The sequence below is a fragment of the Penaeus japonicus genome, unplaced genomic scaffold (genome assembly GCF_977035675.1).
Source record: "Penaeus japonicus unplaced genomic scaffold, GWHDUDI00000001_assembly GWHDUDI00000011, whole genome shotgun sequence".
NCBI lineage: Eukaryota > Metazoa > Arthropoda > Malacostraca > Decapoda > Penaeidae > Penaeus > Penaeus japonicus.
In genome coordinates, this window is record NW_028234413.1 from 28,217,463 (window position 1) to 28,231,996 (window position 14,534).

The 14,534-nt window shown below is 33.1% G+C and overlaps 1 protein-coding gene across 1 annotated transcript in view; it reads right to left on the reverse strand.

The window, feature by feature from the left end:
• Positions 1-1,122: 1,122 nt before the first annotated feature.
• Positions 1,123-14,534, reverse strand: part of Rab40 (RAS oncogene family member Rab40) — a 22,945-nt gene continuing 9,533 nt past the window's right edge. The window contains exons 2-5 of the mRNA XM_043030613.2: positions 10,430-10,623; positions 8,228-8,450; positions 7,653-7,795; positions 1,123-6,358 (exon numbers count right to left, since the gene is read on the reverse strand). Coding sequence (XP_042886547.1) covers positions 6,260-6,358; positions 7,653-7,795; positions 8,228-8,450; positions 10,430-10,623 — 659 coding nt within the window. The 3' untranslated portion in view covers positions 1,123-6,259. The remainder of the gene's footprint in view (positions 6,359-7,652; positions 7,796-8,227; positions 8,451-10,429; positions 10,624-14,534) is intronic.

Below are 14,534 nucleotides of genomic sequence, written 5' to 3' on the forward strand. Positions count from 1 at the left end.
TTATATCAGTGTGCACGTGTGTATCACATATACATCCAAGTATATCTAAGTATATCAAGTGCGTGTACACACATGTACACGCACAACCATGTATTCCACGTACACACATATTCATGTACACACAAATACATCCATATACACTCATGTACATCCCTATAAACACGAGTTCGTCCATGTACACATCTATACACACATAAACTACCACATACACATCCACATATACATGTGCACACTCACTCACACACCTACCTACACATGTGAACACCCATGCACAAAGCCATGCACAAATGTGCACATCTGTACATGCATATATAAATGTGCACATCCATGTACAAACTTTCACACATACACATCCACAGATACACATATACCTCCATGTACACATGGTCACATACACATACACATATCCACATAAACATGTGCACATCCATAAATACAGATGCACATCCATGTACAAACCATCACACCTGCATATGCACATCCATACAGACAAGTGCACACCAATGCACACTTCGAGTCACACTTCCACATACAAACGTCATTTCTGTATAAACCTTCACACCTAAATACATGCGTGCACATCCCTGTACAAACTTTCACACCTACATATGCACATGCACATCCTAGTCACATGTCCACTTCCTAGTATACATGTAAACATTCACATAACACATGTACATCTATGGACACACGTATATTCAACTCCATCACTCAACCAATATGTATTTTTCTCAATATTACTTTTTGTAGCTCAACCACACATCCCATTTTAATCTACTTATACTAGTGGAAAGACATTGAAAAATTAGAGTTTGCCAAGTTTTCATTGGGGGGAACTAAAAAGAAACTTTAAAAATGGGCCTTGACAAGCTGTTAGATATTTATTCTAGTTTATGCAATAAACCCTTTAGTTTCTAGTATAGTAGAAATATTGATTTTTTTGGTCACAGCTGAAAGCATATACTTTTCGCATTTTAGCCCCACAATCCACTCACCTGCACAAGAAAAAGTCTACATAAATGCAAAAATTAGCCAATCTGCAAGACAACTCTTTTTATTTTTTAAATCTGACTGGGACAGTGTCCTTAAGGTACTTAAACAGGGCATTTACAAGAAACTCTATTTACAGTCATTTTCATAAGTATTTTTATTGAAAACTTTTTTTGTTTTTTTTATACAAATACATGCCAGACTAAGCACGACACTTCTGTACAAAATATACAAAGATCTTTTAGGAATTGGAGAACCACCTTTTCAGAACAAGAAGTGCAAACATGATTTTGGATTTTCCCGTTTGTTATATAAATGCCTTTCTGTCTGCCTTTGATGTACTCTATTAGTAACAATTTCAACAAATTACATCAGAGTCAGAACGATAATGTACATAATTTAAATAAAGAAATAAAATATGGATTTAGTTATTAGAAATACATGCTACATTCACAGATTCATTAGCATACATAACTGGAACAGAGTAAGTACTGAGCTGTAACCACACAGGTTCTATTTCTTGTTGAACACACTTATTTCAGAACTGTTTTGCACCTTCAAACAAATATGTTCATTGTTCTACAACGTGGCTCTTGGAAAATTCCATATCCTCTAAACTAGTATAGTGCATACAAGAGCTGCAGTGAGCATACCTTAAAGTGGTAGGACACTGCAGCACTAACACTTACAGGAGCTGCTATAATGCTACACCTTCATGCACAGTTGCTCTGTCTGCAACAAACTGATTTGTCCAAATTTTGTTGATGCATATGCTTTCATTATCACACTGTAGCAACTGACTTTGCATTTAGAGGGCAAATATAAAACTATCCATCAACAAGGCAGTGGTACAATCTATCAAGTATAGTTGCAGTGCTTTAAACATTGTACTTAAACCTTCTGCATATCACTTCTCAATGAGCTGGACAAACTAAAGCTATGATGTAGCATTAAGTAATTTCTATAGAGCCAGGACAAACTTTTTGGTCTATTTACAATGTCTACATAATACACCCCTCAATACAATGATAACCTCCATGACCTTTGCTCACAGTTTATTTGCATATGTCCATTGCTTGAAAAAGGTACAAGATTCCTTGAAAAATTAGAATTCAAAGGGTATTTGGTTACCTCCAATTCCTATCATGGAATCTGGACAAGCTGTCATCTGCTTTAAAGTTAATAATATTGACAAAAATATTGCTGCAGAGCTAAAGAATAAGGGACAAAATTCTTTACTACTTCAAAGCATGTTTTTTTTTTCTTCTATATTACCAAGAAAATATTCTGAATCCTATTTCGTTTTCATTCTTTCAGCAGGTATGTAAATATTGTAGAAATATTCCAATACATATTCAGTATTATTAAAAGAATCAGGAATATCTTAATAAAATCAATTAGCCCTCTCTAACAGCACTTGAATATTCAGTATGGGTAATGACTAATTGAGGGAAGTCTTTAAATGAATACAATAAACACATGTTGTATTACCTGCATTGCTTAGGGAAATATTGTAGCAAACAAAATATTTCAAATACCAAGGAGACAAAAGACATTATTAAAATCCATGTTAATAATTGAATTATTCTCTTACATGCCACAAGCTCAATCTACATTAAAATAATTTTAGCCAAAAAGCAGACTCAAAGTGAATACAAAAAAACTCCAACAAAATGAATGTGCTGACAGTAAACCAAGAAAGAAGTAAATCACTATAAACTGAAGCATACCATTCTTACCCTCTATTTTCCAATGAATACATCATATAAAAATGATAGCATAATCCAGAAAATCATATGTTACTATTTCTGTAAATATTTTCACACACTTAAAAAAAATGGAGAGTATTGTGGCAGTAATTAAAGAGAAAACAAAATCTTTCATACCAACTTGGTTAACATACCATTCAAGAAGGTAAATACATCACAGCAATACAATTCCCTAGCCTACAGAGATGAAGGCAAAAGTTTGTACATTACCAGAGTGGAGTGACAATTTTCAGGTGCACTTTCAACATCCTTTTTGATGACCAGAGCTGCTTACCTGCAGTATATATAAGACAGCTCCTCTACTTAATTTGAATGAATAACTACCTGTAACTGGACATCTCATTCATTACCATCATCTGATGCAGAAAATGTAAACTTTAACAAAACATTGTTTCAGGTTCTTCAGTTGTTGTTTTTCTTAAATTAAAATCAGACATACCTACTTACCTTCTTAGCTCTTTGTCTTTTTTTCTTTATTTTTATTTTGGCAAAAAGGGTAAATATTTAAGAAATACTGGTGACATCAACAAGTGCTATAAAGGATCTTCAAATATTTTCTTAAAAACTACAAACATTAACATGCCATTAACAAGAAACAGTGATGTCATAAACTTTATGATAATGCAGATTACACAATATTTGGTTTGTGATGAATGATGCTAATATTTCTGTTGCATACATACATTTTAACAGTTGCATAAAAAACATCCATCCTCAATAATCTTCAAATATGACATTCTATGCCCCTCCTTCATACTATGTAATGCATGTTTTCTTATACCAATGCCTGCACTTGCAAATTTCCACCCTTTAGACATTTACATATTGAACTCGCTTTAACTTTGAAAGGAAAGAATTCTTGATGAGCATATACTCGATCGTTCAGCATTTCACATTGTCAAAAGACAGTGAAAGAAATGAAGTGTGAGGACTATTTCAAAAAAGGATGCATGAAACTTTAACTATGCAACATAAAGGAGGACTGAACAATAGCTGTGGAGTGAAAGGTAGCAACCAATGATAAGAGGTGCTCCACTTTGAGTATGAGACTTGCCAAAAGGCGTAACTTGCAGGCACTTCCCTTTGTCAACCACTTTAACGTTCTTCCTTTCATGAAAATTTTGAATATTCCATCCAACAAGCTTAGGATATACATCCATATGATTCAATGTAAACATGAAATTCCATTTGTTCTTTTTCTGCTATTTCAAACTTTCAATTTATTCACTTTCTCATGCATCCCTGATCCTTCTCATTCCTTTCTTTATTCCCCAATATCAATATCTCTAACTAGTGTTATCAATCTAAAGAATCTGTTGTTGTTTTTATTTGGATTTCATTAAATTTCAGAACTTTACTTAAATAGTAATACTGCCTAAGAAAAGAGAATTACATTATTACCCTGTGGCCAAAAAGCGACAATATTATCTGACCTAATAAAGGTACTTAAAGGTAATTTTGTATGACTGAAATATAACAGAAAATGGAAAATTATCTACAAATACTAAAGTCTCTTCAGAAAGATGCTAGTTTTCTTGCAAAATGAACAAAACATAAAATAAGGTTTCTGAGTGAATATCTCCATCAAACTTATATACCTCACAACACTACTAAAAGTTTACCTCTGCTGGTGCTAAACTGCAATGCTTATGCAAACATGCATACACCAAAACCTAACCTAAATTAGAAAAAACTTCTATAGTTTAATAAAAAAAAAACAAAAAAAAAAAACAGACTAATTATTCTTCCAGGAAATGTTTGAGAATCAACAAATTACAATAGTTTACGAATGATTGAGCTATAACGTAACTGACTATTCACAGAAAAAGCTGCCATATGAAGCCAATTATGAACACAAACAAAAGGAACATTATCCTACAGCTAAGCAATAATCTCAATATTCTAAATGTTAAGTTCTTTTCATTTCACACCTTTCATGAGTCTCTTACTTATTATATAATGTACTTCCGATATCTTTAATTGGCATTTTATCCTTTGTATAACTCTTTCCTAAAGATAATCATTTTCAACAATTTTCTAAATAAATAAGAAAAGTTGAAGTCACTAAGTGCCTTGTAAGATGTAAATATAAAGTACAGAACACATATGTAGGTAATAACAATGTTTCTCTTCCATTTTTTGCATCTATGGACACAATTGAACTATGAATATTATAAAACTAATAAAGTGCAGTGAAGCTGTGTTATATATCTTTATATTTGTTTTTTAATTCTTGCAATTAATATCTTACAATGTCTCATCATATTCTACAGGTAAGCAAGGAGGGCATTTTGTTCCAATGCAATGCATGTTGTATTGGCATCATATTACTGTTTTTTTTCTACAGTATACTCTTTCACACAGCTGATGGCCAAATTTGTTGTCAATTCCCTATTCACTTGAACAAACAATATGATTACTTATAATGAGTGATAATATTTTTTTACAAGTAGAGTTTACATCTCACCTGAGCACTACTCTTTTCATCTTTGTATCACATATTGTAATAGGAAACAGACTTTCAGAATTCCCAGAACCTTATTTTTCTTGTAAATTCACTTATGTCACTACAAGTATTTTTCGAGTCTTTGCTCTGAATATTGCCAATCAACTGCCATACCTCACCTTCCACTTTTGGGCCTCTTTCACACTTCAATTACAATTTATCTTCCATTACAGACATGCAACTGAAAATCACTGTAATATACAATGTTAGAAAATTAAACTTTAGCATATCAGATCATTATATCATTAACTTAATGATACACAGTGTCACCAGCAATCTTAGAAAAAATCATAAAAAATATAAATTTATATCTAAAATGAAACTTCAAAACCTTCATTTCCTAGTTTGAGTAAGTATATTGCATCTTGTCCACAAAAAATCTTGAATATGCCAATATATCATCAAAAATCGTTTCAAAGTCTGCTCACACGATTTAATATTTTTACATCTCTAAAGTCATTTTTTCTTAACTAGACATAACATTGTTTGCAACTACACAACAATTCACCTTGTGTATTATGAATTTGTAGAATGTGAAACACATATTAATGATGGGAATAATTATCAGCCATAACAGGCCTTAATGTTTCTGTACATGGACTACACTTTCAACACGATCTGTGATACCTTAATGGTGGCATTTACAAAAATGACATTGGCAACTACATTGATTATAATTCTAACTGTATATCTGACATTATCATGTGCATTTCATGTAAATACTTACAGATGCTAAGGATAGACATAGCAAAACTTTTATCGTGCTATCATACTAAATCAGTATTTCAGTAATAAATATCTTTATATTTATACAGTTATGCCAATGCTGAATTTCCTATATTACATCCTATTATACACAAACAACAACAGCCAATGAAGAATTGCAGGTGACAGTGACTTGTGAGCTGATATGGTAATAACATTTAACTCCAAGCTGACAGGTTCAAGAAGGCTGTGACTTGGCAAATCACCAGTAGATAACCCCAAGTTGTGACTAGCAGATAACACAAGTGGAAGTGTTGACACAAGATGTTGTGGTGTCTCCCGGGATCATCAGGTGCTTCTTTTTGTGCTTATCGGTTAATGGAATCCCCTGTTGAGAGAAATCAGTAATGTAAGAAAAGATATATATATAATCTAATAAATAAATATAATGTGGAGCTCGTCATGTGTTTTTTCAAATAGTATTAGGGAACTTTAACCTTAACAAAATATCTTGATTATAAAAATGCAACTGCGTTTATTTCCAAAATATTAAAATATTAAAATAGACTACAGCAGAAAAAAACAATATACATAAAAAAAAGTTTACTGAATGAGGATTCTTTAGTGCTGTGTTTTTTTTCTGACACATCATCACATTAGAATGTTTTTGCCTTCCATCATGCTAAATTGCATCACCTCTTCTCCCAATAATTTTACATAACCCATAATATATCCTTTTAAGCTAATTCATTTAAGGTCCTTTCTCAGATATTTTTATTCTATATTCACAAATAATTAACCCCTAAGGGACAGTATTAAAAGTATACAGGAAGGGCAGGTTACATAATATTACACTTAAAAGTTCTGCAGGCACACTGAATTGCCAGAAAGTATGTATGGGTTCTCAGGCACTTTCTGGCATGCCTTACCTTGCTAGTAAACCAAGGGATAAGCCTGTGGGTCTGTTGGTTGACTGCAGTGAGTGAAAATGTCTTACTCAATCATGACCTTTGACCTCTTGATGTCACTTACAGTTTCCTATACCCTTGACTCAAGCTAACTCTTTAATCTTTTGTAACCATTACTGAAAACTTTTAAGTGAAAACCCATGTTTTCATCATGAAATAAACTTCAGTACGTCCATCAAACTTATATATCTCACAACACTTCTAAAAATTTACCTCTTTTGGTGCTAAACAGCAATGGCTGTGCAATGTTATTCACTTTTTGATAATTAGTAACATCTGCATGACCCAAAAAATAATAAAAGCTAGGTTGAAATGTTGAAATGTAATGGGTTCCTACTTTCTCCCCCCCAACCCCCCATTTTTTTATGACCCATATCACAACCACCAAATACCACTTCCATTCTTACTAACTAATACTTTAACAGAGTATATAAGAAATCTGAAGAACAAAAACAGATTTCTGGAAGTAACAAACTAAAAAAATCATACATTTGCAATACTAGTTGTAGGGAATTAACTTGGATGTTGTAAAGAATTTTCCTTGCACACTGAAGATTAAAACTTTGGACCCTTTTTTTAAAGGTAATGCTTCTTATCTTAAGGTAGGGGTGGTGTGATGAAAACCTTTAAAAATACTAAAATAATATTGATTAAATAAATAAATAATCAAGCATTTAAATCCAAAACGAACACATACAGAAATCATAATCCTACCTGTCTGAGTCTTGTAGCATGATTATGGATGGTATAGCTTTTGAGGTGTGACTTGATTGAGTGTGGTAGTGGTAAGTGTTCAATACCATACACAGTTGTAGTTGCAACTATGGCTCTACTGCAGAGTTCTTGGAGCGTTAACACTGTAAATAGATAGGAACTTGTATAAGAATTTTTTTTTTCTTATTAAACAATATACACTTTTATAAGGTAAACAGTAAAAAAAAAAAAAATACAAATCACTTTGTTTGTTTTTACTGGGACAAAATTAAAAATTTTCTAACAATAGATGACATCATATCATGTCATGTGGTGGTAGCACTTGCTGCCAGGGGCGCAATATCTTATAATGGCTTTTTGTATGGCCGGCATGCTGGATGATCATGTGCATAGTGGTCAGACACAGCCAGAGTGGGCAAATAGTCTGAGGCATTAGGCCTGCTCACACTGAAATACCCGGCATAAAGACGAATCAGAGCCAAAACTGACCCGGCATTATCGGGTTAAAGGTAAGATTATCCAAGAAATCTATGATTACCAAGGATGCTAAATTTTATTTTACATCAAACTCCTACCTTTATTCGCTCTCCAGAGTCTCTCCATGCCATTCCGCTTTAGAGCCAACCGAGAGAGTTCTGTAAAACTCTCTACAATATTGAAGTCACATAGTGGACTAACTTCAAATAGGTTCATGTGGTTTTTGGCTGCATACTGTTCTGCTTGGCTTTGGCTCACCTGCCTCTTGAAGGCTAAGTGAAGCCGGTTCCCAATTAATACCTTCGGCACACCGGGAGCATGCTGTAACGATTACAAAAGATTATTGTCAAGTGATTAATACTTATGCCTTTCAGTAATAGATAAGCTATTTAACCTAAACTAAACTTAATAGTAAAAATCTGATGAGTTGAAAATCTAACAAAAACTTAATTCATTTTCATCAAGGAAAAATATACCATATATTGCTTTAAAATCACATGATGTAATATGGAAACCAACAGATTTCAAATACATAACTACAGAAAGTACCTTACATATTGCACCCATACTGAAAAAATGGGAATATGTAAATAAAATAAAACAGACATAACTATGTCCCAACCTTTCACATCTGTTTCCATATATTATTCAAGCATCAGTTGCCCATTTTACAAACAATTCTAAGTACTCTTTTAAAACTATTTATGACATTATTCATACTTGTTATTAGGAAAGATAGTTAACCCACTCACGCCTGATGACGTGATATCACGGTATGGGAATATTTCCCTCTGGTCAGATAATGTCCTATCACGTTAATGGGTTAATATCAACCATATCAAATTAATTTAATTCTCAATTGGTTCCCAAACTGGATGCCATGGAACCTTCAGGGGCATCATTTCATATTTTCTTGAAAGGGGCAAGCCATGACTGGGAATACTCAGTCTCACTGGTTAACATGTGACAGTAAATTATTCAAACAACCTGATTTTAATAATAAGCATGTTAGGCCCTTCAAGAACCCCAGTAGTTCCTGGTGCACTACATTTGCTGCTAGTGAATAAGTTGAAAAGCTTTAAAGAATGCATAAAAAAAGGCTTAAAGTTTCACCCATAACCCTGTAAAATTATATTCAATTTGCTTTTGATATACCACATATCTCAGTCCAAGAAAATATCATGCCAAATATTGATAGGTGATGGCCTGAGTAAGCAATGATATCTAAGGAAATTGTCATCCTTCTATAATCTCAGTAACAATGTTACTAACCAATTATGGTGTGCTTTTCTTGAAAATTACTTTCAATTTTTCTTTTTAACAAGAATGAAATATTTACAGACAGAACATAATGTTATCAAAAAGGCAAATCAAAACATGTAGAGCTGTAGATAAGATATATATATATCATACTATCTCACTATAATTCTGCATAAAGTTTTAAGAAAAACTGAAATATACATTTGTGCTTAGCTCATTTGGGGGACCATTTGAAAAGCCTAGGGGAAACGAATGCCCCTCCCTGCCACCCCTAAATGACCCCCCTGGACATCCTGGAGTCCATGGGCAATACCTAGGGTGCTACAACATTCCAAAGTGATATAAAATCTCTCCTATCCCACATGAATTTACCTTTACAGCAATTCCACCTATTCCACAAAATCATTGCTGCTCGAAACAGTGTCAATTTAGGTTACAAGCCCAAATCACAATCATAATCCTCCCCTAGATAATGAGCATAAACTTAAATTGAAATCCATATCAACATAAGAAGAAAAGGAATGATGAACATCAAAAACAAAATAAAGTATACAGAACACAAAAAGATGAACTTGGCTGCAAAGGTACATTAATGTGGTTTTGGGTACAGGGGGAGGGGGAGGAGGCATTCAAAGAAAGTAAATTTCTAATTGAAATTTCTGGAATAAAAAAGTTTGGGAATCAATGCTATAGAGGAAGTATTGGTTATATATCTGAATACAGTAACATATGGCAAACAAAAGAATTGTTCCTTATGATGAAATCAGGAGCCAAGAAAAAACTCTTATCAGTAGTGTCTTTCAATTAAGCTGGGAAAACTAGACATTTATTTTACTTAATTCTTGTAAATTGTAGGGGTCTTTTTGGAGAGTAATGAATAACTTTGAACATTATACACATTTGAAGTCTATAATCAAAACATTGCCACTTCAGGCATTTAGCTAACAAAAAAAAAATTTGGTTCCTGAAAAATAGCATCATAGTTAATACATGTTTCAATCATGATTAGTACCATACAATGAAAAAAAAAAAAAACTTACCTCCTGAATTTCCTTCATCCATCGATCTAAACCCTCAAACGACCACTTATTGGTGATATCATACACCAGGAGGATACCCTGGGCACCTCGGGAGTACGATCTTATAATAGTGCAAAATCTTCCTTGGCCGGATGTATCCCACAGCTGTAACTTGACCCTCTTCCCGTCCAGCAGGATTGTGGTCGTCTTGTGTCCTGTCAAATGAATTAAGAGAATCAGTAAACAAATATGACTTTTTTTTTTCTTTCTTTCTTTCCTTTTTTTTTCTTTTTGAAACTTTCTCTTTCCCTCCTTTCCTCCTTCCCTCCTTCCCTCCCTACCTCCCTATTTCCCTCCTTCCCTCCCAATCACCATTTCTCCTTCCTTCTCTCCCTACTTCCTTACTTCCTTATTTCCTTATTTCCCTATTTTCCTCTTTCTCTCCCACCTATTCCACATCACTATATGTAATCAGTGATTTTTTTTTCTAAATTGTGCAAAAAACACATAATTAACAAAAGTCATTCCTAGGAGAAAATAAAAGTGAATACTATAATAAGCAGCAGCAAATTATTTATATCTACATGATGCGGCAAATACTTCAAAAGAAGTAATTCAGTAAACATGAGATGAATACCCAGTTGAGGATAATACATTGTCAGTTATAAATTCTTACCTCTTCCAAGAATATATAAATATTAATTTGTTCTATGCCTATGAAACACTAAGTTTAACCCATTGGTCATGGTTTTTAATAAAATATGTACACAGTTGGATGGTGGGTTTCCATTGTCTGGCACGGTGCCATCCGCATCTATTACCGACTCTGCCTTTGCAGAAAATCATGCCATCCAGTGTCAATGGGTTAAGACAACTTTGACATCTCTCATATGATACAATAACACTCACATATACATACACACACACACACACACACACACACACACACACACACACACACACACACACACACACACACACACACACACACACACACACACACACACACACACACACACACACACACACACACACACACACACACATATATATATTATATATACATACATACATACACGTACACGTACACGTACACGTACACGTACACGTACACGTACACGTACACGTACACGTACACGTACACGTACACGTACACATACACATACACGTACATGTACACGTACACATACAAGTACACATATACGACACATACATGTACACATACACACCATGTACACGTACACATACACATGTACACACACACATACACACACATATATACATATATATTAATACATATACATTTAGACATACACATATGTACATATAAATATACACATACACATATACAAATATATACATATAAATACATATACATATAGACATACACATAAGTACAAATAAATATACATATACACATATACAAATATATACATATAAATACATATACACATACATATACACATACATATATATACACATACACAGACACATACACAAACACAAACACAAACATACATGTGAACCCACTGCAATATCTTTTAAAAAAGTAATAAGCTGTAATAAATTTTATTTTGCGTAGCCTGATACATAAAACTTAAAAGTATATTTACAATATCTCAGACTAAAATTTCAAATCATTTTATGAAACAGATTACAAATTAATGTAATAAATAGTGGTATATCTTTGTAATAATAATAATCAGACTATACAGCCTATGTGACTCTTACACATGGTTAATGAATTGACAAAAATGATTAGATAACAAAATAATTACTTAAAAAACTGTTATATGTAATAAGTTAAACAAAATCACCATCAACAAGAAACAAAGAGTAGTGACCAACTGCATCACTAGTTCACATAAAGCAATCTCATAGTGACCTTGCAAGACATATATGAATATGGAAGACAGGGAACAAGGACATGAGAAAGTATATCCAATGTTGCTTGCAGAATAACAAAAAGTGCAATGCTGCAATCAAACATGGGACAAAGGTACATAAACAACAAGCAATTGAACCCCTATGCAGCATCTTTATAAAAGCTTCAGTTGTGTGCATTACAGAACATGGTCTCAACTTGTTTGTCTCTGTGTTGCCACCTCCTTCCCCCTGATAAAATCTGGCTTGCCTTGCTGCACCTAACCTTAAGCCACTCCTGACTTCTTATCTATCTGCCATTTTTTTTACCTACTGTGTACTGCAACCTCTCTCCATGCTTCTTACTTTCTCAATCTCTGTTTGTGTAAGTGTATGAATGTGTATAGCAGGCATTATTTATACCCAATTGCAAATTTTCCCTTGAAACTGAAAAAAAATATTACATCAAACACTGCCCTTTCAAATGTAGTGCAGCCTAAAAAACATGGACAACCACTACAATATTTTGAAAGTTACCATGTGATGTATTGTAGTGTATACATATACTAATGTATATTCATATAGTTCATCATATATATATATATATATATATATATATATATATATATATATATATATATATATATATATATATATATATATAATTATACATAGCTATATATATAACTGATGGATTAACTCGATGCAGACAGGCATCATGATGTAATTGATAATAGGTGTCATGATATAGTCCACATGCCTCTATTAAGTGACTGGTAATAGTAATCAACATTTTATTTACAATAAATGCTGTAATACTCACCAAAATAGATTAAATTCAAAATCACAAACATATATGGCCCCACTCTCTCCAAGAGCAGGAAGAAAGAAAGCCTTGAAAGGCACAACTCCACACTCTCATGGTCACCTGCCTCTTCCCCATATCTTCAGCCTTTCTTTTATTTATCTCAAATTTGCTTACACATGCAAACAAACATGAAAAAAAGTAAGATAGCATTCTGAACCTCACTCTCATGAATCACATAAAATAAAGAACATAAATGATGATTCTAGTATTATAACAAGTGGATTAATCGCTAACTTGCTCTAAAATAAAACCCCTCCAGTGTGCCTTGCAGGGTCCTTTTTTCACCAAACACTGAGGGAATGGGGTCGTGTTGTAGTTACTTTTGTGTGAACACGTACACACATGCACACGCACACGCACACAGAAAAAAAAAATGGAATGGGTGAATATCGCTGCTATATGGAAACTTCATGGAAAGAAAATTGGTACAAATCTCATCATTTTACATCAGCAAAGGAGGAAAGGACACATTTCAAGTGCTTTGAAGTATGCTTCCTATCATGTATAATAATCAAAAATATTTTTTGTGAATTTGGGCTTAAAATTATTAAAGTTGAAAATTGTGTTAAAAATGATGAAAAACAAGCAATTTTTTGAGCTTTGCACTCTTTGGAATATCAAATACTGGGTTAGTTATATGTAGGCCCTATTTTTTTAAATATAACAAAACTTTAACCTTTGAAATATTTAAAAAATAAGTATTACATCATTAAACAAGAGGTCATTGGTTTATATCTAGATTAATTTATTTCTCTCAATTAACGCATTGTGGATGGGTGTCATAACATACAAGACGCAGGAGCTTTTGGCCTGACAACAGGCATCGTGATGTACATGACATTGGGGGATTTTGGATCACTGTGTTTCTTTATTGTACTATAGAATACTGAGTGAGTGTGATGATGACAATTGCAATCATAACTACTATAAGTGCCATAACATAAAAAGGAGCATATGGGTGTGAAATTTGACAAATACTTTTGACAAATGACAAAAATAATTTCTTTGCTCAGCATATCAACAATAATGTAAACTATCAGAGAGAAACTTTTTTCCATTGATATTTAAATGTCCAGATGATATAACCCATAGATTTGCTTGCCCAGTCTCCAAGATGGGTCTTATTTCAGAGTGAGGCAACTTCACACAACATACCTTGACTTTTCCCACTCTCATTCAGTCACTCATTATAAAACTAAGAGTCATTTTTGTTTTATTTTTTGTGTGTTTTATTGAGTTTAGAGACTCATATGTGCCATATGACAGGCTCTATCAATGCTGCAGTTGACTAAAATTTTAGTATATGATTCATATTAGAGAGATGTCTATGGATTTTTTTTTCTTCAAAGCAATTGAATAATAATTATAAGCTGCATTAAATTTCTTTTTCTTTTT